The sequence below is a fragment of the Zootermopsis nevadensis genome, unplaced genomic scaffold (genome assembly GCF_977971745.1).
Source record: "Zootermopsis nevadensis isolate Lab colony 2312 unplaced genomic scaffold, Znev_1.0 Znev_ptg000025l, whole genome shotgun sequence".
Lineage (NCBI taxonomy): Eukaryota > Metazoa > Arthropoda > Insecta > Blattodea > Termopsidae > Zootermopsis > Zootermopsis nevadensis.
Genome location: NW_028259157.1, coordinates 11227740 through 11253190, shown reverse-complemented (window position 1 = coordinate 11253190; position 25451 = coordinate 11227740). Strand labels below are relative to the sequence as shown.

At 34.8% G+C, this 25451-nt stretch overlaps 3 protein-coding genes across 11 annotated transcripts in view; 1 reads left to right on the top strand and 2 right to left on the bottom strand.

The window, feature by feature from the left end:
• LOC110833460 (mitochondrial tRNA-specific 2-thiouridylase 1) overlaps nucleotides 1–1961 on the bottom strand; it is a 76365-nt gene extending 74404 nt beyond the window's left edge. The window contains exon 1 of one of the 4 annotated variants that reach the window (XM_087356017.1): nucleotides 1392–1961. The gene's annotated coding sequence lies outside the window, so the exon portion shown is untranslated. The remainder of the gene's footprint in view (nucleotides 1–1391) is intronic. The other 3 variants (XM_087356018.1, XM_022071538.2, XM_087356015.1) reach the window with 3 other exon arrangements.
• A 614-nt stretch (nucleotides 1962–2575) lies between these two features.
• On the bottom strand, nucleotides 2576–20160 carry eIF2D (eukaryotic translation initiation factor 2D). Of its 4 annotated transcripts, XM_022071530.2 has the most exons (7): nucleotides 19856–20160; nucleotides 12176–12353; nucleotides 6265–7521; nucleotides 5487–5576; nucleotides 4458–4662; nucleotides 3606–3777; nucleotides 2576–2968 (listed from the first exon to the last, which is right to left on the bottom strand). In XM_022071530.2, the coding sequence occupies exons 3-7, from the start codon at nucleotides 7497–7499 to the stop codon at nucleotides 2904–2906; spliced, it is 1767 nt and encodes a 588-aa protein (XP_021927222.1). In that variant the 5' UTR covers nucleotides 7500–7521; nucleotides 12176–12353; nucleotides 19856–20160; the 3' UTR covers nucleotides 2576–2903. The 4 variants fall into 4 exon arrangements, with proteins under 4 accessions (XP_021927222.1, XP_087212138.1, XP_021927221.1 ...); XM_087356012.1 differs by lacking the exon at nucleotides 19856–20160 and having other exon boundaries at nucleotides 12176–12363; XM_022071529.2 differs by lacking the exons at nucleotides 12176–12353; nucleotides 19856–20160 and adding an exon at nucleotides 9043–9184.
• On the top strand, nucleotides 8978–25451 carry LOC110833458 (N-fatty-acyl-amino acid synthase/hydrolase PM20D1.2). Of its 3 annotated transcripts, XM_022071536.2 has the most exons (10): nucleotides 8978–9119; nucleotides 11003–11167; nucleotides 13922–14249; nucleotides 14634–14869; nucleotides 16674–16760; nucleotides 17743–17879; nucleotides 19037–19232; nucleotides 20198–20338; nucleotides 20704–20941; nucleotides 21531–25451. In XM_022071536.2, exons 3-10 carry the CDS (start codon nucleotides 13931–13933, stop codon nucleotides 21770–21772), a joined length of 1596 nt encoding a protein of 531 aa, XP_021927228.1. In that variant the 5' UTR covers nucleotides 8978–9119; nucleotides 11003–11167; nucleotides 13922–13930; the 3' UTR covers nucleotides 21773–25451. The 3 variants fall into 3 exon arrangements, with proteins under 3 accessions (XP_021927228.1, XP_087212140.1, XP_021927227.1); XM_087356014.1 differs by lacking the exon at nucleotides 13922–14249; XM_022071535.2 differs by lacking the exon at nucleotides 11003–11167 and having other exon boundaries at nucleotides 8984–9119.

Below are 25451 nucleotides of genomic sequence, written 5' to 3'. Positions count from 1 at the left end.
TACTAAAATGTTAAGTTGCACCATAAGAGATTTCATCACCACCATGTGAATCATCAGCCTACTTTTAGACTTATAACCTATATTTAAATATAAGTCTAATGGTTGTTGCAGATATCAGTTGATTTGTAGACAGTTTGCATTCTTAAGGTACCAGAGCCAAAGTTACAAAGCATTATTCCCACACCATGTGGCTCTACGCGTCGTTGAATCTCCCTAAGCGTGAGGCCACCAGCGGCTCACGCGGTATAGAAATTGTTCTTAAGATTTTATATCAAGGTCGAAGTCGGTAAAAATGTACCGACTCTGACTCTACAGCCCTGCTGAGAATAACCAGTGTTTTCATAAACATCGCAGTTGCCATCTCTCAGCACTTCTATAAAATCCTTGGATTTCACACATCATCATCAGACTACGTATTCCAAAATATAATTTATGGTGTAAATTTCCAATCAAGTTCACAAAATAAACAGAACGATTTAGCAAAGTTCCTATAATTCAAACATTGAAATTTCAGAGACCGATGACAAGTTCTGTTTAATATCAAGTTAGCAACTGTTATTGGCATTATTAAATCTTGATCTTTCATTCAATGCTTCATAACCTATGCATCTAAAACATCATTATAACAACACAAGAACCAATCACGAAGGAATAATAACATAAATAATAACAATAAAGTGCCAAGGTCAAGAATAAGTAGGAGCTATACCTCCTCTCCCTCCAAGCACCTACATGGTGTATAGTGGGAAAGCTTTAATAATTAAAAGCAAATGCATCGTCCTCTATATGCCTATTGCACTTAGACTTGCCATTTAAAAGAAATTAGCATTTTATTTGCACCAAAGGCAATGCTTATCCTTTATCAGCAATTATATGGTCAGCGGCCTGCGCATGCAGCAGCATACCACTAAACACTGGAGTTAAAAGTCTGTCTGGCAGCTCTGTAATACAGTATTTTAAATCCCTACAACCTTGTGACAAAGATTAAGCAATGCATCAGTCTTCCTTATATGCACAAAAGTAATGTTTTTTATTAAAAGGCAAGGAATACATATAACAATCATTTAAAGAATAATAATAGCCCTACTGAATTAATTTGAAATAAATATAATTATGAATCAATAGAAGTAAAATATGTGTACACCCTTGTGTGTTGTATACCTTGCCCTTGACTCATATTTGAATAAATTAGATGAAGGGATCTAGACATTGGAAACTGTAAATTTATATATTACACAAAGAATAAGAAATATTTGCCAAGATTAGATGACAATAAGAATAATGTTTTACTAAACTATCTACTTGTCAAAATCCACCAGTGTAATAGTGTATGGCCCAAGACTGACAACAATATAAGTGTCCTGGAAATACTCAGATTCTGGTTGTCCTACCTTATGTTTCCTGAATTACGTCTCAGAGCGCCCAGTATGACACAAATTTAAAATTCAGTCACTTTCCCACTAATTTAATACACATCAGTGTTTGTCTTCGACATTTACAACCAACATTACTTACCACGGAACTACTTTAAAATGAAATATCTTCAGTGCGCATGAACATAATCGGCCCAAACTTCCCGCTATTATTCTTACGCAGCGGCTTTTATAAGAAACTTTTATCAATAGATGAAGGTGCTGTACATTAATCACACATGCTATTTCAGTGGTGACGTTTGGTATAAGCTGTGACGTTGGTACTAATATGAGTACCAACCATCAAGGCGGTAACTCAATGCTATTGGATTGTCATCTAGCGTCAGTGCAGTAAAACTACTACAAAGGAACGAGTGGAATTGGCCACTGATAAATGCTCAGTCGGTAACAACGTTGCCTATAATCCAAGCCCGCAAACCAATGCCATAAGACATTACCGTTTGCTCAAATACGAATGCCAAAGAGAAGATCCTATTAATGGCACTTGGAAAGTCAAAACAAACAATAGTAGTCAAAGTGCAACCCAAAGGCCAGCCAACTTCAAACTTGCTGCCAATCCAGAAGACAGCCATCATCATATTTTCCACCATGAGAACCTCAAATCCTTCTTTCCTGTGTAGTTCACAAACTTTAACACCTCTATATTGAAAAATGGTGAGGTAGATGAAGCAGCAATATAGAAGCCAATTACAACTTGCAGCAAATCAGTGCTATGTCTACTGCAAACACCTACTGCCTCTTCCTTAATGTTACCAGTAACATGCCAGCATCAATTATAAGAAAAATTTGGGGTTTGGAAAATTGTACTTCATATCTGCTTGAATGAAAAGACAAGCAACATCAGATATGTTCAAGAAAGAATAAAACTTTAGAACAGACTTTTGATTTTCACAAAAACAGTAGGAACATGTAACGCGTTAATGAAAGCTTGTGAATTTAGTAAATGTCTTCATATTATAAAACTGTATTGTGTGGAGTTATATAGAGACTTTGTAACAGCTAAGGTAAGTTTGAATTCATCAAAATGTGAAGAACATAAATTTACCGGGGCATGATGCAGACCACTCACAGTCATCTAGTGCCAAGGTCAAGAAAAAGTAGGTGCTACACCTCCTTTCCCTGGCGAGAGGGTGCCAATGCTGTCTAGCAGGACAAATTTATTTCATTCTTTCCAATAAACATTTCACATTTGAATAGCAGGTATCCACACACACACACACAATAAAATCATTATTGTTTATACAATTTGTTTTACACAGAGGATAAAATTATTTTGTAAACATTTGAAAGTTTGCCCTTTTAAAATATTCTCTGCTTTAGAATTTTACATTGCTTATCCCATAGAAAACTTCTTAAGAGGGACCTACTGTATCTATATACAGCCAACAAACAAACAAGAGATCATTTACAGTAACAGAATGTTTGCAATTGCTGATGGAAGTAACTGAAAAACTAGTGATGACCCCTCCATCACTTCTTCTGACGAGGAGCACTGTCTAGTCCTCGAATATAATGCTTGGGAATTTGGTATTTACCTAAGAACAAACCAGAAAATAAACTCAGTACTTGAAGTTGTTAAAATGTCCTTGGTATATTATAAAATTTAAGATACTTATTTCCATCAAAACATGAACAGTTATTTTACAGATATAATACGCCATCACCAGTGTTGCAGCACACTACATAAGAAGAAGTTTCACCATTGCCAATACAATAAATCACATCATGAAATTTTGTATTATGTCAGTAAAGTAGATAAAACTGACAACTGATTTATCAAAAACATTCAAATATATACACTATTAGTCCACTTGTCTGTACAGATGTTCAAAATGAATGTGCAACAAGTATACCCACTTTACGCAGTTGTGCTATATGTATTAACCCTTAAAGTCTATTGATAATTAAAACCTCAAGTTTTACACGATGACAACACTTTTATCAGTATTAACAGATATAAATAAGTAAAACACTCAAGACAGATTTAAAGTAAAGTCTTAATTTAAAAAAAAGTGTGGAATCCACACATTCCTACCAGGAGGACTATGAAGAGAGCCATATATTGAAATTTTTATCAAACAATGTATATAACTCTCTCTTTTGCTGGTGAAGTGCGTATCAATTTAACACTTCATTTCAGGTACTGGAAATAAATTAAGACTTTTAACATACCCATTAACAGATTCCCGACAAACAACACTTGATTTCCCTGTACCAAAAGCTGCTGGCTCTTCTTGCCTTGGACAGTGCTGATACTTGTGCTAGCTGCCACACCATGCTGGCATTCCCTCGCAAATTCCTGAATGTTGATGCCATAAAGTTCCAGATTGTTAATTAATGTCACCTGCAACGTCCACACAAACGTAAGAAGAAAAATTCAGTTCCTTTATCCGAGTGTTTGCCAACAGGAGAAATCCTGAGAGGCAAACAATAATTAATACACAATAAACAGTAACCGGTAAAAATAAAAATAAACTTAATACATATAATCAAACAAAACACTCTCTTGTATCAAGAAAGTGTCCTCAAAGGAGGCACTGTTTTTGCTGGAAATGTCAAAAACTCTGCATAAGCAATTTGCAGTAATGAGACACTTAGCTGAAGGATTGTGTCTTATTGTACTGAACATGGTGAAAGTAGAAAATCGTCTTATTTGCCCTTGAAAATATTAATAAATAAATAATGCAAAGAGATGTCATCTGAAATAAAACGTTCTAAAATTTAATTTAATTTAATACCACCTAATTTTAAGACAAGACAACAATATAACTGAATTTCAAACTAAACCAAAAATGCATAGAAGTGCAACACATAAACATACCAGTCCCATTTTAAGGTACAAAGTACAACTCAATGAAATGAAGTTTAGGCAGGCATAAAATAAATAATAAGACATAACTTAGCGTTTCAAACTTTAGAATTTTGCTCTATACTTGGAATATCAGGAGAATCTCTCTTTCCCACTCTGTACATTTAAATCATTTCTGTTTTACACTGGTTGACATAAGCTATATCAGTGTTTACCTTCTTATTTCCTGTTCTCCTTCCAACTTGGATATCAATTGGGTCCAATTTCCCCTTCTGAGCAACAGTTTTATGATCAGAAAAAGTCATCTGATAGGAATGACTCATTCGCCCTATGATCAATCCCATCAGATCTTCCCATGAAACAGCTACTGTATTTGGATTTTGGACAGCCGCCTGAAGCACTGCATCGACTCTCACCAAGCTTTTTATAATAATAATAAAAAAAACTGTTTTGAATTAACTCTCCTTTCTTGGCCACCTATAAGTTAATAAACCATGATCTGACAAAGAGTACTCAAAATTAATTTATAGCCTAATTCTTTGATTGATAAATGATGATGAAGATGATGATGATAATGATGATAAGTAATTATACCAGACAGACATGGATGGACTCGCAAAGTGCTATTCACTTTAGCTAAAGGGCAACAAACACCCAAAAACCAAGGAATGAATGAGATGGCTCAGAAGTCTAAGGATATTGTTCAGGTGACAATGTGTGATTCTGTTCCATAATACCACTTTCAGTTAGAAGTGTTAAAGTAAAGTAAAGTTTGTCCCGTTATGTGCCATGTAGGCGCTTGGGGGGAGAGGAGGTATAGCTCCTCTCTTCCTTGACCTCGGCACTAGATGGGGGTGAGTGGTCAGCAAGTAATTAGCATCACTAAATAATCTAAAAAACAAAATAAACATAGCAAACCCAGACAAAGCCAGGCATTATATTTGGTAACTTTATAGTATTTTCAAGGCTCCATTTTCAAACATGTATTTAGTGATATGTGACTGAATATGGTGTTGAAATGTCAATCTTAAATTGTGCAGGAAGTAGATCATTATCTGAACATTGTACCTGAATTCCATGCAAAATGACCACACGAATAAGCATGCTGTTCCAAATGTGTATTACAAAAATATATACAAGTTTGAATTTTGTTCTGAATGAACATATACACAGCCGATGACTATCTTTTGGGAGTTTGCACATGTATCATGCATCATATGTACATAAAATATGATAGCACTCACTTTCTGTTCATAGGATCTTGCAACTTTTCTTTCTTAACATAATCTGTAACATGTTTACGAACATCTGCCACTGGCAAGCTGCCTCCTTTCCTGTAACAAAAACAAGAAACTACAATATATATTAATTAATATAAGCATATACTCATCTCAGAATTAAAATTTACCTAAGTTCCCTCTCATTTGGGTATGGCTTTCTCTTTCATCTGCAGGTTTATTATACTACTATTCTGTACATAAAATAAAGCCCTCCCACTACACACCATGTAGGTCATTTGGAGGGGGTGGAGGTATAGCTCCTACTCATTCTTCACTTCGACACTAGATGGGGGTGAGTGGTCAGCATCATGCCCCGGCCGTGCTTTACCCCCAGGAAAAGGTCTGGTACCCATTGAATAGGAGGCTGGGTGGGCCCCAGAGCCAATGGGAAAGAAGATGGACGTCTTCTGGGTTCTTGTGCCGTGTAGTCTGGTAGAAGTTTACCAATGTTTCAGAGGTCCTTGCTGCCTCCATCATCAGGAAGAGGAAAGAGGTAAGGGAAAGTAGCCAAGTCTGCAATTTAACCCTAATTATTTTTCTTAAGACTATATAAGTCTTCAGCTTTGACAAGTCTACCTTCAATTTGAAAGGATTCCTTATTTTTGCTACTGGTATAAAGTAAACATTGAGAAATATATACACTAACTTTTTATCATCTTGTTTCAATCAGAACTGGTATTCAATATTACACAGAGGTTCATTACTTAAAACCCTTCAATAAAATATACAGGTTTGTACATACCTGAGTCCAAATTTGGAAAAGAGTGGTAGAACTGCAGCAGTTACAGTATATAACTCAACAATTGCAGGTTTCACAGTCTTGGCAGATGCTTCAGTCATCTTTCCAGCATCATCAAATGATTCTTCTATGTCTACAAATTCCTTATACATCGGATGATTTCTGTTGACCATCATTATACTTTCAACACCTTTTGTTAGTTCTGTCACTTTTATTAAATCTAAGTTCTCCATAGCACTCAGAAATTTTGATAACTTTTTGTGACTTGACCTTTTCAAGTCTAGCTGCTTTCCTGAAGGACAAGCTGGTAGCATATGTAACTTGTAAAAATTACTCGTCAACAATGGAAATCCTATCTTCTTAGCAGAAGTTTTCCAAGCTTTCAAGAAACAGTATTCTAACAATTTGTCCATAACTTCCTGAGGATTTACACCCAACTCAGGAACTACTTCTATACCAGTGTGTTCTTGAAGAATTCCATTAGAGTCAAAGACCTTTCCCATATCAAGATCTTCTGAATTATCTGCAGAAACAACATCCAAAATCAGGTCTGTAGCATTCTCACGTAAATTTTCAACTGCATTTTTCTCCAAGTCACCTGGCAGACTTGCAGTTTGCGCATCACTTTTATTCACTAATTCACTTTCTGCCTTGATTGTGTGTTCAGTATTTGCAGGATTACTATCTTCCACTGACAATGAAGAAATATCTACCTCGACCTCATAACCAGGGGGAGGTCCTAATTCTGGTATTGTAAGTTTAGTACCATATGACCACAGTTCATCTCCAACAAAGTGTAAAATTTTCACTGCTTTGCCACGCTGTGCAGCCATATACATGTCAAAACTTGACAATGCTGTTACCCCAACAGCAACTGGAGCCTTATTTGTTGTCATATTTATCGCAACTGCCTCCCCTTTCTGCAAGTTACCATAGGCTTTGACATGTAACTGTCTTTTCAAAACTATTCCTGGTAGCATGAGGTCTGCACCTCCAGCAAGTCTGTTGAAAACTTGAGGCCATGTGGTGAAAGATGGCAAGATACTGGGAAAGGACCACAACATGCATACTGTTGGGTACATCTTCTGTTCCAATTCAAAAATCAGAGGCAATTTCTGAACACAGTACACCACACTCAAATCACCCCCGTGTGTAATTATTTTTACTGCACTCATCACTTCCTTAGGAGGGAATAATGCTTGTAAGTCATTCTCAGAAATTTGAGGAAACTGTTTCATTACCTCTTGTCTAATACGCCTCCTGGGGAAAAAGAAAATTGCATATACATGTCGTTCCTTTTGCATTTGGGTTTGGATAATGGTTTTGTCCCCCCCCCCACCCCCCAATTAAGCTAACAACAAAGTAAATAAATACAGAACATTTTTCAGATTTAATTTAGAGTATTAATGCTTATAATATGGTGCATATATCAGCAAATGTCTAACTTCAGTTTCACTCTAATGACAGCAAAAATTATTTTAAAATATCAAAGAATATGTTTTCATCTTCCTGGATCTATTAAAATATATGAAGATAAAAACTGTACTGCTGCACAGACAGCCCTTACAAATGTCACTTCACCTATAACAAATCCATACGTATTGAATATAAGGTAGTTATAATATGAGCCTCATGTACATGTGCAATGTATAGAGCTCTTGTGTAGTATAAGAACACATACATGGTCAACATGTTTATGATTAATTATCTATTTTGTTACTAAGGTTACATACTTGTACAGTATTAAGATCTATTGTGATGTACCTTGCTCTTGGGATGCTGTTGCTGGCATATTTATTTCAGGCATTTTTAAATGTAATGTATAACACATTAACTTGTTCCACACTGAGCAACAGAATCTATGGAATGCATAAATCTATCCAGCCATCCACTCAGCTACCTCAATGAATTTCATAGATGCTACGTACACATCTAGCTAAACTATCTTATTAAAAAAATGGGATACTGCAAAAGTATGAAGCCTTTATAAAATACAACATTATGAAATATAAATACTGAAAAAAAGACAACACTGCTACTTGAAACCCTACATACCGTGCAGTGTATTTATATATAAAATCATGCATTGGAACAAAACTGGCACTAAGTGTCTTTTCAAGTGTAAACAGTTTTGTTTGAATGCATGATTTTATATAACACTGCTACTTGTTTTTCCAATATGGATTTCAATTACAGATGAATTTAAATTGTTAATATAACTCTGGATTTTATGAAAATCTGTGTCAAGTGTTCCTGGGTTTCTGCAAACAATGCAACTGTCATTCATCCTGAAGATGACAAATGCAATGTATGCCGAAATGTTGTAACGCCTCCAGCACTTGTCACCGCTCATCGCCGAAAAACGAAGTTGTACAATGCGAGCTCATTTTTGGTTCTTCTCAAATCATTTTCATTTTCAAAACTGTACCTAATGTACAAAATGTGATCTATTTACGAGGGCAGTGGGTGGTAAGTAATGTTCATACCTGCAATAAAATACGAACACGACATACGATATCAATGGAGAAACGTTTTAAATCTCCCGGACAATTAAATCAATATTCGCAGGCAACGTTACATTAGAGCAAACAGTATGGCTGTCCTAGCTCGGCACCCACTTGCTTGGGGGATCAAATCCAAGACAATATTTAGTACTATTGCAACAAGACATTATAACAAAAGATCACACGTAACGTATACATGTGTTGATTATCAAAATTAATTATACTGATTCTGGCTACGAATGTTTACGCTGAAATTTGTAACAAAAATTATACCAACCTTTCTGATCCTTTTAACTGTGTGTTAGTCTTTATACGAAACGGCTTGTGGAACATCTTGCATTCGTCAAATTACTGGTAAGTAAAATGGAGATAAATATGTGGAAAATCTTACGAAACAAAAACCATTCTTGTCACATTAGCATGCCTTATTTCAAAACTTGGATCATTAATACACGATGGCGGCAGCCGTCGCCAGCACAGAAAGTAACAAATCAAATGAAGACCTAGATACGTGACTTGTTCGGTTACAACTTCGAGAAAATAAAATCGATTGTTTGAATTGACATTTGCAGTGTTACTGGAATTTCCCGTTTTATTTGAAGTTGCCTTCTTTTTTACACATATTTCTCTCCGTTGTAATTAGGCTTATAAATGACAAGAAGTGGCTAGCCTTGTTATTGACTAGTCTAATTTCCATTGTTTGAGAGATCTGATTTTGGTTGTCATTAAATTATTGATGCAAATTGTTGTAGCGCCCCAATACTTTTACCACAGTTATTTTAAGTTCTGTGTTGTATTTTAGAAATATATGATAATCTTCACAGACATACCCACTTACTTGTATTAACATAATATTCAATAACTTTGAAATTAATTTCTATTACAGTAATCAGTGAGATTATGCAGATTTTTACTCCATTACCACAGTACTCTTTATGTCAGATGTTCACTCATCAAATGATTTTTAATATCTTTGGACAGTCATACATAATAAGAAACTTAAAAATTGGGGAACATAAGAAATGAGAAATGGCAGGTCAGTTATATCACAGTTTGTCACATAGTTTTCACCCCTACTACTTAAATGGGAAGCACGCTGGCCTGGTGGACTGTGGAAGAAGCAGTTCTGGACTGTTTTATTGTAGTATATAACGCTCACTAGGATAGCTAGGGGAAATCCATAAAAATCATGTGTTAACTGCCCTAGGGTTTCAGCCCAGAGAATGCAGTCTTCTATTGTAGATACATGAATACATTTCTTGGTTCTCACTTTGGTATCAAATTTCTGTTACATGATTCACTTTCAATGACCTTTTGAAAGGAAAACTGACATCTCAGTGTCCATTTGTCCTTCTTAATAATGCCATTTCACCTGATGAAATAATGAAGTTAATATCATACTTGCTTCATATTTGTGAGGAACAGACTTTGAATCCTGGGTGGAGACTGGCCATTCCACAGGTATTTCCATGATTTTTTCAATTTTACAGGTGAATTATTAAAAGTGCTTTTAAATTGGCTGTGACTGTTTCATTCCAAATTCCTTTATCATAATCATGAAAGCAATTCTCATTTAATTGTACATAATCTTCATAGTTGTTACAGTACTGACTGTTCATTAACCTCAGTGGTAACACTGGACAAAATTCAGCCTTAAGTTTATGGAGTTCGTGGTGACTGTGAAAGTACATGACTTTTTTAAGGTTATCTTCATTATTAATGAAAATCCACACGTTGAATGTCAGAATTTCTGCAGTTAAGATTTATAATTTCATAACAGTGATTCAGGAAACACTGTCACTCAATGTAAAAGTGATGTTACATTCCAAAACCATCCTTGAGACCAAGTGTTACACATCTATCTCTGTCAGAATTACATTTGCTTAATTTTTTGTGTCATTTATATCATGCTGCTATATAAGAATGATATCTGCTGAAAAGGCAGGTAAAGACATTTTCCAGTTTTGATGTTCAAACACTTGCATAATGTTTAATATGAACTGCTGTAATTTCAGGTTATTTACATGTCCAGTTACATGTGTGCATTGTAGATGTGCTACTTCATCTTAATAATGTAATGTAAATGCAATGTTAAGTAATGGTTATGTCAGTAATAAGAGACTGTGATATTGATCTTGGTTTCTGAGTTTACATTTTTTAAACATATATGTTATTCCACCAAACATTTGTATTCAACCTGCTTAAGTAAACTTACTTGTCTCTTATTAAACTTTCAGTAATTCCAGCCATTTAAATGGTGTCCTACCATATGAACTGAGGAGACTTAAATCCCACATACTTGTTCCATACCAAGTATAGAAGCCGGTGTCATGTTATGAAACTGAGATCTGTGTATATTGATGGTGTATGCTACGGCATAAACATAGTTATGAAATTTAAAGGTCAGAAACCATTTTCTTTATCATAGATCCTTATGATACGTAATGGTTTAGGGCACAAAATATCACCACCTTTCACCTGAAATCTCCACTTAAACACCCAGCCAATCCTTCCATGAAAAAGTACCTCTAAATGCACTGGATTTTTATGAAGCATGATACTAGATTTAACACTTAATATTTGCATGCATCATGCAACATTTTATTACAGAGTTGTTAAATATTCTGACACAAATGAATTTATCATGAATTATGTGCAAGCATCAAACTACTATATTATCATTTTGCAAGTGTTCAACTCCGTTTGTGCTTGTGTTACTGTGCACTTGCTTTGATGCAATATACTTCTGCAAGTGGAATGAAAATTGCCATGCTGGATGACAACTTATGATAAATATTAGCTCATACATGTTAAATTATTTTTCTTCTCGAATAGGGTTCAGGCTACTCTGATCAAGTCAGATGTTTTACTACAGAAATGCAAATTACGTGGTATTAATGTGCTGATGCAATGTGACATAGTTTCTTTAATTACTTCTTAAAATCAACTAGATCTTTAGTCACAGCTACAAGCATATTTCTTACAGAAGTACTACATTTTTGTGACAGCCATTTCAATGTAGTTTACGTATAACAGGAACATGTTAGAGCCAGTTTAGCATATTTTGTCTGTATAGATTTGTTACGTTTCTTAAGTTATGGACTGTAATCATAATACTCTTAATGAACATTTATGTTTCCCTGCATTAATATGAACATGGCTGATATTTTAATGTGTATTAATAAATACAATAAAATATTTATCTATAGACTAAAGTTTCTTTATCTTTACATGAAGTCATTGATAGAATTGCAGTAAATTGGTAGCTTTGCTGAAAATTAGAATATGTGAACAACTATGAAAACTGACTCTGTAATTGTTAGATTTGTTGAACCAGATGAAGCAGTGATAATTCAAAAATTAAAGTGACCTGCTATGGGTTGGGTGACCAGCAGAGTAAGGGATTTTACCTTTGCTACCATGTCCAGACTGGCTGTGGGTCCACACAGCCTCCTTTCAGTGGCTAATGAAGGCTCTGTTCCCAGAGATAAAGCAGCCAGACTGTGAAGCTGACCACTTATCTTCATCTAATGCCAAGGCTAGGAATGCTTGGAGTTTTATCTCCATTCCCTTGTATGTTTTCACGGCCTAGAAAAGTATTAGTCATTTTGCAATTATGGCATGATTCATAAAATTCACAAACTATGTTGAAGTACATTGTATATCATAATTTGTTATTCTCCAGAAATTAAAATTTTAGTTAAATAGTTTAAGCATCATATAACATCATCACATACAATTATGCCACATTTAATTTCATTGCAGTATTTTCTGGGCACACAGCAGCAGTTTCATACATGCTATGGCATGCATGCCTCTCAGGGGAGTGGGGGCACTGCAACCAGGCTTTGAGCCCAAAGGAGGCCAACTACTGCCTTCAGGAACCCCAAATTTGACTGTTACTAAATGCTATTAAATTTGTCTATGATATTTTCATTTCAATGATAGATATAACATCTAAAAATGAAAGCAAAAGAAAGTAATGGCTCATAATAATGGGTAATGCAATATAAATTGTTAATAGTGGATGTGTAAGTAATTCTGGTGTATATAGGGTGGTACTGTGTGGGACATGGTGATGTGAGGTACAGTACAGTATCATGTAAGGGGCTCATACTCTCATGCTATGCCCAGCTCCCAGAAATGTCACTACATCAGTGCACTGCAGTCTCTGCTGTTTATAACAGTTGAGATTTCAGGTTCTTATGGCAATGAGTATGAAGGTAGTTGCCTTCTGGGATGTTACACCATTTAGTCTGGTAGATATTGACTGATGTTTCAGAGGAATTAATGATTGAGACAGTAAGCTCCTCTGAAATATCAATATATACCAGACTACATGGTAAAGCATCCCAGAAGACAGCCATTTGCATCCAGAACATTATTTTAAAATATTATCACAAATAATTGCTTTCTTCACTTTTATTTGAAGTAAAGTCATATTGTTCGTACAGGTCATGGCATTATGATTTAAAATAACTACTGTGTATGGGATTGCAAAGGAATCCAGAGCTTCAAGACCTAAATATTTTCTCTTCAGCAACATTACAACCTTGACAGTTAATTTGTGCATCACACATCTCTCAACTTCCCATGTGAGAGTTTGAGGAATGAAAATTACAACTGATAGGGATTCATAAAATAAAGATGCATCGGAAATGGAACGCTTCAACTATAAAACCTCCACAGTCATTAGGAAATCACACTTAACTAATGGGATTTCAGCAGAAAGGACTACAATAGTGGCATATATAGGCTGGAGTTTTTGCCTACTTTTATAGATTTTTATGTTTTCTTCAGTACATCACATAAATAACATTTTATGTTTGTAAGAGTGGAACTAATTCTAAAAGCCATTGAATCCTCGGTGCTTTCAAGTTCGTTCATTTTTCTTCTTTCACATTGTCCGTTCGGTGACAATTTTTAATATGTAAGTGGCAGCATTACCTGGCACGCATTATTAAATGATGCCCTTTGTACAATCAGAGTTTATCATTACTATAACTTTTCACTATTCTAATTTTTTAAATTGTTTGCAAAATCGTTGATTTCTATTACTAATTTCAAAATTTAATAATTAAGCTAACTATTCAGGTGAAAAGTGGAAGCTTCTATGCTGTTAAGGGATCAACCCACATTTTGTTATGTCTACACAGGATATAAAGATGGGGCTAGCAAGCAAGCGGAAAGGACGTTGGAGGTACAGGTGCTGGCAGAAGTTGTTCCTAGCTCTCATAGGCTTCCCTCTGGCTGCTGGAGTCTTATTGGTGTTCGTAGCAATATTCCGAGCAGTGTTCGTTCACCAGCAAACCCAGTCCGTTCTCCATATCTTAAATAATCAAGTTGTGGATAAAATTGATGAAAGCCAGATTATGCAGAGGGCTGAACGATTGGCAGGAGCACTGAAAATTCCTTCTGTATCGTACGCAACAGACAACCAAGAAAAGGAGGCTCTCCTGCAACTGCATCAGTATCTGGAAACGAGTAAGCGGGAATCCTGCATAGGGTGTAATTATGACTGATCCCACCTCCCATATAGAATTAAATGCTTTATATAAACGTTTGAAATATGTAAGAAATTAGCATTACCTACTATGATAGTTTCTTACATAACACATGAATCCATAGCAATGTGGATGTAAACATCTCTTTGGGTCTTTGAAGAGGAAGAAATGTCGTTACAGTGTAGAAATTAATAAAGGAAGTAATGTACATAAAGGAATGTTGTTTTTGTTGTATAAATGGGGAACCCAATGTAATTGGGAACACTTTGAAGAAAATATGGAAGATGAACTTAGTTTCAAGAAGACCAACATACAGAATCAAAAATATTCAGATTGGTTAACAAGTAAATGGCCTTCATTACAGATTTCCCACTGATTCACAGTGCAAGTTTTATAAAGAAGGAAGTGATCAACACGTACAGTCTCTTATACACAGTTGAGGGCACGACCAAAGGGAAGCTTCCATATTTGTTTGCCTCACATTTAGATGTTGTCCCTGTTGATCCTAGTACATGGGAAGTCCCTCCTTTTGGTGGAAAAATTGTCAACAGAACATACATCTATGGAAGAGGTGCTATTGATGACAAATCTGGAGTACTGGTAAGTGAGATCAATAAGCATAGCAGAGTAGGGTTTGACCACACCCACTGCAGTTATTGATGTTCCAAGTTAACAAACTCCTCATTTCTGTTATATATGAGTCCCTTGTTATGTAACAGTGTTGCACTGCACCGTCTCCAAGACACAAATTTCTTCATCATTTCAGAATTGATTTGTTATATACCTTAGACACCAGTGGACATTTCTTAAAAAAATCATCAAAGACCATTATAATTGAAGGTGTTTAAAAATTTATTTGTGAGCAAGAGAAAGCAGAATGGCAAAAAGGGTATGATGAATATGGCATGAGTCCACTTTGCATGCCACAGCGTTCTTTTGCTATTGATTATATATGAAACTACTCTTTGCAGTTTGAGCAAATTTCAGTTCCTTTACAAGAGAGACAAAGTTGCTTTATTTGTAAATAGCCTGTAATTGAGATCTCTAAACATGCTTTTGTCTCTCTGTAAATAAAAGCAGGTGTTCTTGCTAAGGGATATGATTTTCAACAAAAATGCATATTTGGAAGCTTTCAAGATTTAATTAATCACTTCTGAAAACCAAGTATATTATAATAAGATATATACACACAATAAAAGTCCTCCTTCAGAAAATTTAAATTCTTATTTGCTAGTTTTGTTTAAGGGAAACTTCACAGACATCCGCATAACACTTAGGAAATTTAAAGTACAAGTAGGAAAGCAATCACTAGTGAAAATTAAAATAAAATACACAAGACTGGAAAGCTATAGTTTTCAGAGCATACTAAAATTCTAAACATGTTCTTTATGCCAAATAAAAAGGTTATATCAGCAAGTCAACCAATGAAACTGCAAATGCAGCAGGTATCCATGGTCATTGTTCTAACAATGTAATGAGAGACATAACAGACTGACATGGACAGTCCCATAACGTGTCTTTTGCTTATGCTGAAAAGTAAAGAACACCGAATGAATGGTATTTTCTATCAGTTTGTCTGGGAATTCCCTTAATATCATGTGGATAAGAAGTTGACTCCCCTTTATGTATGAAATGGCATTTCATGATTAATAGTATAATTGCACATTGTACAGTGTGTACTCCACTCCCTGCATGTAGTTATGATGTTTACATGGGGAAAGAGATAATTTCCTCGGAATGCACATCTGCCACTTAATTCAAAGTGGGATCAGACACCTCTACACTGCAGCCCTTACTAACACATTTCGAGAAATGAGATGTGCAACATGTAGAGATTTAATATCTACTTATAGTGAGTTGGAATGTTTCTTACAAGGATAGAGCACCTTCATCCATAAGTCCTGTTGTGCAGCTATGAACAAACCTCATGGTTTCTGATTCATTTAATTTTGTTGTTAAAAAAGGGGGGATTTTTCACCTGTGGGCTCTGTAAAAGGAGATTAAGTTGAACAGTACCAACAGATAGATTTTTTTTAAAGTTACTGATTGCATGATCATCTGGGCATGGACAGCTGAATTTGTACATTCACCAAAGGCACCTGTCATATTAGTGTGCCAGATCTCCCTGCTTCATATAATTTCTTACAGGAAAGAGATGCCATGACAGACATATGATGCAGGAAGATTGTGTTATCAGATTGGCAACAAGGGTGCTTCAGGTCTGTCCTTGTGCAGCTTTCACACTTTCCTTCAGTGCACAATTTTAAACTCCCAAATGGGAAAACAGTAGGAAATATTAAGAAGGTTTCGTGGTCCCCAGATGGTCACTGACAGACTCATAGCACATGTGTTAATGATAAAAGAAAATTTACTTATGTTTATAACAAGTTCAATTGTACTTTAGGGGATTATGGAAGCTGTTGAATACATAATACAGATGGGACAAAGACCACAAAGGACATTTTTCATGGCTTTTGGACATGATGAAGAAGTAAGTTTTTATTCTTTAATATACAGTAACTACTTTCTGTCTGCGAAATTGTTTCAGGATGCTGTTACAGCCTTCCTGCAAGATTTAAGAATACCAAGGAAAAACTCCAAATTACACTTTTGATTGAAGTGATGTTTAAAGAAACCTGCATTTTACTTATATGAACATAGTTGTGATACATTCTTCTAATAAATCCAGTATTTTATTAATATTACAGTAGTTATGTTTACTTTTGAACTGTTTTGTGTACTAAATATTTAAGAAAATTTTCAAAAGGTGTGTTATGCTTCAGACAGTATTTAGTTAATATGAAGCTTAAGTCATACAATCTACAAGCTTTGGCAATATAAAATTTGCCTACTTGTTGCTCCATCTTATCTTAGAAATATGTGGGTAGTTAGGATTTTGAATGCATGACACTAGCTGTAACTCCTCATGCCAGTAAAATTTGGTCATGAGAAAAATCACATTACAGTTGCAGTGAGGACCCATCTCAGGTATATTACAATCAGATATCTTTAGTTTATACCAGTTTTATCTGAAGTGAAAGCCCAAAAGTCTAATTAGTACAAAATGAAAAATATTCTCCACGTACGCCTCAACATTGGTGAAATAACAGTAGTTATCCAGACAACAGAAACATTAACTCTGAACTTCTTATCACTCTTAAGACAGATACCTGTAGGCTGTTTTTTTCTTTTCTTTTCTTTTTGGAATTTGAACACACGTAGCATCCCAGTCACTAAAGCACTGCCACTCATATTCCAACAAGCTATCGAGTGAGAGCTCAACTTGTCTGGTGACTACTGTATGTCCTTTCAACATGTAATTCATACTCAGTTTTAATGTTTTCAATTTACTATTATGTTACAGATTTCATGTATTGTCAATCAGGTTTGCTGTATTTAATCATTTATCTGAGTTTCATTATGTTGTGTCTGTTGTCTGTAATTTCACTTTTCAGCAGTATGTGTCCTTCTAGATTTCAGGTAAACGGGGTGCTCATGAACTAGCAAAAATATTGCAAGCCCGAGGAGTTAATCGTCTGGATTTTGTTCTTGATGAAGGTTTTCCTTTAAGCAAGGGTCTGATTCCAGGAACAGATAAGCATATTGCCATGTAGGTATCACAACCATAGATTTCCTTTGTAAAAATTACATTTATCATCTCCCCTTCAACCACAGCTGAGTCCTTTATTTTATGTTATGTCAGAGGAAAATAAGTAACTAAACAACAAAAGATACCATTTTAAAAATATGTCAGAAAGTATTATGTTTTACATCTGATTTTTTAAGTTAAGTGAAGTTAGGAAGGACTAATCAAGGAAGAAAGAAAATATCAAGGTTAAATTCTGAAGGTACCATGCAATGCATTTGAAACAACATAGTTAATACTCATATAAAAACAATCATCAGTTACCTCACAAACCTAAATGATGTTTATTATAAGCCCAACAGGGGTACTTATTACTTGTTATAGTGGAAACTACTTTGGGTTTTATACTATGGTCCTGTCGATAATCTCTGGAGGTTGAAACATTTTAGGCTTATAATAAATAAAATGTGATTCTGTGTTACAATTGATGGTTGCTCTTGTATGATTTTAATAATGCAAAAATCAATCAGGATATTGTACATTGTGTAGTTGTATACAAGGGTACATTTACTGCCTATCCTAAGCTTGATTATTTCTACAAACAATGTGGGAACTCTCCCTCATTTAAAATAGTAGTATCATCACACATTTTAAATTATAGTGGCAGTTACATTGTCCATAATTCTGAGACTGATCTGAAATACCCATGCCAGAATTGTAGGAATGAATGACTAGACCATCACTGGAACTAAATGATTCACATAAAACATAACAAAATTTTGATTAATATCGTCATTTCAATTAAATTAATATTTAGATGGCATTGAGACACTTATAAACTTACATATATAGTGTTTAGAATGGATGTGAGGTTTCCAGAAATGATGAAAGTAACCTCAGAAATTCTGCTTTTTCACTTAACAATTATTATTTCCCAACTTTTTGTTTTCTCTGGTGTCATCATTTGTGTGGTATTGACAAACTGTCATTTTTGGGCCAAAAATTTCTGTTGTTTCCATTACTTTATATATTGCTTGACACATGTAAAGTTTTCAAACTACCAAACTTTTTTATTAATCTACTGAACACTATAATTTAAAACTGGAAATGTTTCTTGGTTGCATAATCTATACCTACAGGCTGCCCAGAAGTTACATGCAACTGATTTGTTTGCTTGATAGGGTGGGCATCTCAGAGAAGGGTACAGTGACTTTGGAACTGAGTGTAACTGGTAATCCAGGTCACTCCAGTTTCCCCCCAGCTGAGTCGGCCATTGGTATCCTCGCAGCAGCTGTTGCTCGACTGGAGGAGAATCCACAACCTTCACTTCTTGGCAAAGGACCTGAATCTGCTACTTTCAAATATCTGGCTCCCCATGTATGTAGCAACTTCACATCTGTATAGGCTACACACTTACAGAAAGTACCATAAATTCTGCTTTGCATTACTAGCCCATTTGTTACTTGCTATTAGGTTAAGTTACATTTCTTCCTACTCAGACTTGCATCTGAGAAAAGAAAGTGGAAATGTATTTCTGCTGGGATACTTTTTATAAGAATGTAAGGAATCACAACATGGTTGCTGTGCATATGAAATGTTCCCTAACTGTAAACAATTATAATAAATAATGTAGTATTTGGTATTATGATATATGTTTACATTGAAAAGTATTATGGCAGCCTAGCAAACTTCAGAATTTTGCAGAGTACCCATGTACAAATAGGTTATTAGTCTGTGTATTAAATTTATCTTTTGCTCCATTATTTTTATGATAATAATGTACATGCCATATCTGTCAATGGCATCAAATTGTAAGATAAATTCCAGTAATGTTTCACTTAATATGGAAAGAAGTACAGTTGATTTAAAACTGAAAAGCACTTAACCTCCTGACTGTTAAGTATGTCTGCAACATACTCATGTATGTTGGGTTTATTCTATAAAGTTTAAAACTAATCACAAAAAATAACTATTAAGAAAATCATTAATTCATAATTTACCTGTGTGAGTCTTGATTGGCCCAGCAGTTTCAACATTTCTTGATAGTGCCACTTTGCTATGTGATATGGGTAAATTTGATAATTAATAATCTTACTCTTCTTATTCTTTCACTGTTGACTCAACATATTCTAATAAATAGTTCCATGTATTTGTCAAAAGATGGCAGAAATGCCACAGAGAAAAAAATAGTTGTGAAAATTACAAATTAGGGTATCCAAAGCTAGATTTCCCCAAGTCAGACTTAATCCTGATTTTTGTACAGTGTGACATATAGCTGAGCTATACAGGAATTAGTTCTGAGGTTGTTACATTACTGATTTTAAAACTTGTTACTTTCTTAGGTTTCTTTCTTTTATCGCCTTCTCTATAACAACTTGTGGCTGTTTTCTGGGTTGATGGCTCGAGAAATGGAGCGTGTGCCTCTCACCAATGCCTTTGTTCGCACTACCACGGCTATTACAGTGTTTCATGGAGGAATAAAGGTATGTATGTGTGGTACCATGCACTTCAGAGAGTTGTTAGATTTTTAATTTGAAGGAGACATTGAAGAAAATTAGTAGGAAGTACACTGTGTCCCTATGCTGTATGACAGATGTGTTCTTCTTCACCAGTTCCATGGAATTTCTACACTACAATGAGTTAACTGAATGTCTAAACAGTAATAGCAGATTTTTCAGAATAAAATACTTAAATGGTATCTCTGGTAATGGTTCAAATAATTAAAAAAGTACATTCTTCTTGATTCTTGCATTCAGTACCTCTCACAGTACACAACTGGAACCAAGTAGTTTACTTTTTCTTTGTAAAAGAATGTAACATGATGAAAAATAAACTCTATCTTTCACAGGATAATGTGGTTCCTCCATCAGCCAAAGCAGTAATCAACCACCGCGTTCATCCCTCTCAGACAGTGACTGAAGTGATTGCATATGATCGTGAAATCATCTCAGATCCCAGAGTACGCATCCAGGTGAAGACCTCCCGAGAGGCACATCCCATATCTCCATTTGGACTGGACTGCATTCCCTTTCAGATGGTGATTGTTAGCATCAAGCAAGTGTTTACTGATGCTGTGGTTGTTCCAGGTAAGTACATGTGTCAGGTGAATACTCATATCACAGATACCTACTTTGTGATAATCATGCAGTCAGTTGAAAGTTCCAGAACTTAGTATTAATGTATCACAAACACACAGAATGTCTCACAAAATATCTGCCAAACTTCTGGTGGTTAGTCATTGTCTTATTTTCAAAGTAAATTATATCAGTGTGGGTTGAAATCTCAGCCATAACATTGATGTCTGATAAATCTATTTCCATTATCCTTCTGTCAACAATACTAACATGCATGATCTACACTTCATATCTGGAGGAATTCTCCTGTCTGCAACCAGAGGATGCTCTACGACATAATGGCAAGGGACCCGCTTAACATAATAAGCCATGCTTAACAGTGTAATTCAGTGCCACTTACTTAACATTCTCTTATAAATTACATACAACCATCATATGTATATAGTTTTGCAAATATTAGTTGTCTTTTGTGGTTTCAGAATAACACGTCACAGAACTAGTCATTTAAGTAACCATATTTTATATTTGAAGACTAATCGGTATTAGTGTAGCTCAGTATATTTAAGCTCAAATGTTACTTCGTTCTTTCTTTTTCTTGTAGCTGTATTCATTGCCAATACTGACACACGATGGTACTTAAGCTTCACCACAAATTTATATCGGTTTCTGCCAACTGTTGTCGCACCGGAAGATGTCAACCGTTACCATGGAAATAATGAGCGTATATCAATCAAGCACTATCATGAAGCTGTCAACTTCTACTACCGTATTATCAAGAATGCTGATATGTTAACTGACCAAGTACCATCATCCACCATCAACAATGGTGATCAAGAATTATAAATAATTACTAAGGGGATATAACAAAAATACAACTTTGTAACCTTTGTGGCAAACAAGAGAGGTACTTTCAAATTAACCTGTTTATTCCTGTCTTTAGAGGTTGAAGTTAGTTATGGTCTGCTGACATCATGGCACTGTAGTTGTGTGTTTTGAACCTACACAGCCATGAAAGACATGGAATTCATGTCTTAAGCACACTGGATGCTTTGTAGTACATGTAGTGTTGTTATAAAATCTCATATTAAATAATCACTCTGGTTATGTCTTAAAAGCACAACAAGCCCAAACCAAGAAATTTATAAACAGAAATCAACCTCATATCTACCATTAGGTGATATGCAGGAAGACTGATACATTACTTGCACAGATCAGAGTGTCCATCAGTGTTTCTTCCTACTCCTTTACTGCTATTAAAAACTGTACCAGACCAAGTTCTTATCCAGGTCATCATCATTCACTCACAGCTATGTCATGTTACTATGAACTAGCAAACCCACTGGTCCACAACTTCAGCTTAGACATTTATTCTTAAATGGCTGACACACCACGTGAACGCTATGGGAAAGCTAGAATGCAGAGTAGAACTCATGACGACAACTAGTTCTCTGCTAAGCTCAGTATTAAGTATGAGAGTTACGAAAATGCTCTTCCTGCGAAAGGAAGAAAAATCTTTTACTGTCATTTTAAAACTTGTTGATGTACAGGATTCAGTGCAGATCATATGTGCTTGTTGTGTCATACAGAATTCAGTAGAGATTGTATGAGCTTGTTGCTCCAAAGGTTCAAAATGTCAGATGAGTATATTAAAATTAACACATTCACTGCTGAAGTGGAAAGGCTTTATTACTGCTAGCATCAACTTGAGTAAATGTTATGCACCTCTCCTTGTAACTTGTAAAAGATCATCATCAATGACCGGATCATGAAGATAACTAAGCAGTACACAGTGCTTGGCGTTTCTTTTTCTCCCTTCCCTGATCCTGCCTCCCTTTGTACTGTTATTGCAGTTATGTTTAGTTTATGTAATGATTAGATGCAGCTGTGTGTTACCTCATATGAGTTCAAAGGCCTTCAGTAGACACTACTGCCTTTGTGTGATGTTTTAGTAGTCATGAATGAATAATATTAGGATCACTATCAAAAAGAGGAGAGTACTTCTGAAGGCCTCCACATACCCTCCAGGTCAACTAAAGGTACCATAAAATTTTCATCTTTTTTTGTTGAAATTTATAATTTTGTCTTTCTTTCCAGACAGTACTAAATCCCACCCTGGAATTTAAATAACAAGCAGTGAATGTGTTAACATATCACATTAGTTTTAAGTTTTTTCTGCCCTACCTCCACCGATTGATCTTAAACTCTTCATGTTTAGTACCTGAAACAGCATGAACAATAATTATATAAATGTTTATTTCCTTCATTTTGACTTGATCTTCCCAGTTCCTTTTTATAAACATATCATACCCTCTTTCACAAGTTCACATTTTGATACTTTAAAATTGTTAACATCATTTTATTTAATTGAGATGATGTCCGAAACGTTGCATTTGGTAATATTTCAACATGTATTATGAGTGTCAAGAGAGATTAAGATGTGATATCTTGGTATTTTCATAACCATTACAATTCCTTTTGTGTTGGAAGTAACTTTGCTACATAAAGCTGAGTAAATAAATACTCATGGATCATATATATTAAGTTGTAATTAATACATAGTATAAATCAAAATTATGTTAATCTCTGTAAATGTCTGCAATTTTAGTATAAAAATAAAATACTTAAATGATAAATTTTTGTTACTGTATTCAATAGAATTACACATCTTTATTTCAGAATTCTATATTTGATTATGAAGAGTGACTGTTTTTTTTTTCAGTAAATACAGGATTTAATTGAGCATGTAATTGTACTGTGTACATAGAAAAAGTTACTCCTTTTGTCAAAATGACATGAATGTGATCTGTAACAGTGAGATAGGAAAATGTACTGTTCTTTAATTATATTTATTTTGTTTGGCTGACAGTAGCATACATAATTGAACTGCAGTGTACCCCAGTCTTTTGTGTGCCTTTGAGTGAAATCCAACACTGACTGGTCTGGCATTATCCAGTAGGTCATGTTCCGTTTCACTCTACAAATAATTTTTATGCCTGCTACATACCAAAATAAGTTTAAAATATAAATCACAATATGGCAAATGATCAGTAATCTCAGTTATTTAAATGTGTACCAGTAAGTCACACCTTTGCCACAAGTAATGAAAGAGGAGTTATTCAGACCTGAAGTAGAACAAAGTTAATAGAATTGCCAAATGATGATGAAAATGTGTAAGTCGAATGTTGCTGGCTGTAAAATGATGGAACCAAATTCCATGCCAAAGACATTTTGAAGATGCAGAACAGACTCAGGGTAAAATAAGAAAATGAGTGAGTGAGAGAGTACATAAACACAATGGTACTTATCACATGATAGACAAAACTGAGTATGGCACTTGTTCCAGCAAATAAACAAACAATGTAATTCAGTACATTATCTTGGTTTCACTATACCCATCACTGTTATTCAAATGGCCTTTAAAAAAAGCCTTTAAATGCAATTTAATGACTGCAATATGCACCAGGTCTTGAATAAACATTTACAAATTAAAAATATTTCATTGAACACCTGGAAATAGAGATCCTTTGGGCTTCAAGTGCCTTTTCATTTAACTACAGTTTTAATGGCCTTTCTACCCACAACACTGCAAACCATACATACTTTCCAGCTATTTTTAATTTATTCTATGAAGTAATGCACGATAAAACATAAATGAACTGTCAATTCCAATGCACATCCTACTTGGCTGAATGAATGAGTATATGATAGACCTGAAATTTTGTGATGGAATTTGCAAGCTGGTTAGTCACTGGTGAAAATTATTTACACTTTACAAAAAAATCAAAACATAGCTACAGATGAGATACTGTTAACATAAATGCCCAGTGTACTTGTTAATATGACCACCGCTGGCAAAGAACATAACAGAAATTCACTAGTCGACTGTATTAATTTTTAAGGAATAATATTACTTTAAGTTTATTTTAGCAGTTATCAAAAATCAAATGCAGTAGATTTACTAGCTCCTGCATTGTTCTGCTATATATTCAATTGATTCAAGTTTCTTCTAAACTTCCTGCTGTAACAAATATTAGATCTTATAGTATAAAAGAAATTACTGAGAGTAAAATATTAAATTATATAGTATTATTTTGATGTTTCATTATGATTCATTCATTATCTATACCAAAGAGTTGAGAAATTCTATATATTATTCCTGTGCAACTTGATGTAGTATTAAGTGCATTACTTTCATCATAGTAAGGATGACTGCTGCTTTGTCCACTGTGATATTAGTAACTACCAAATAGTCCTTTTAACATACCATATGTGGTTGCAGGCTGAGTGAAGTGTGCATATGATTGTGTGTTCAAGTGTTTACCAGGTATGAGCCTGAACTTATAATCAACTTGTAGCAATGTGTATTATAAGCCAAGTTCATAGTTAGGTTTATATTGTAAAAACAGAAATGTTCGTTTGTATATACATTGCTGTATTCTTGTGTATAAGTTTATGTTAAGTACATCTGTTTGTGTAAATTATTTAAAAGATTTGGGAAATATAATTTTGCTCATATCAAGTA

Excerpts from the sequence above, each read along its gene's own strand:
- eIF2D (XM_022071529.2), bottom strand. The coding sequence starts at position 9,098 with ATGTTCCACAAGCCGTTTCGTATAAAGACTAACACACAGTTAAAAGGA. Across the intron at positions 3,778-4,457 it reads GGAGAACAGGAAATAAGAAG|GTGACATTAATTAACAATCT; the intron begins GTAAACACTGAT and ends TGGACGTTGCAG. Across the intron at positions 2,969-3,605 it reads TGTCGGGAATCTGTTAATGG|GTAAATACCAAATTCCCAAG; the intron begins GTATGTTAAAAG and ends GTTTGTTCTTAG.
- LOC110833458 (XM_022071536.2), top strand. The coding sequence starts at position 13,931 with ATGGGGCTAGCAAGCAAGCGGAAAGGACGTTGGAGGTACAGGTGCTGG. Across the intron at positions 14,250-14,633 it reads GCATCAGTATCTGGAAACGA|ATTTCCCACTGATTCACAGT; the intron begins GTAAGCGGGAAT and ends CCTTCATTACAG. Across the intron at positions 20,942-21,530 it reads TGATGCTGTGGTTGTTCCAG|CTGTATTCATTGCCAATACT; the intron begins GTAAGTACATGT and ends TTTTTCTTGTAG.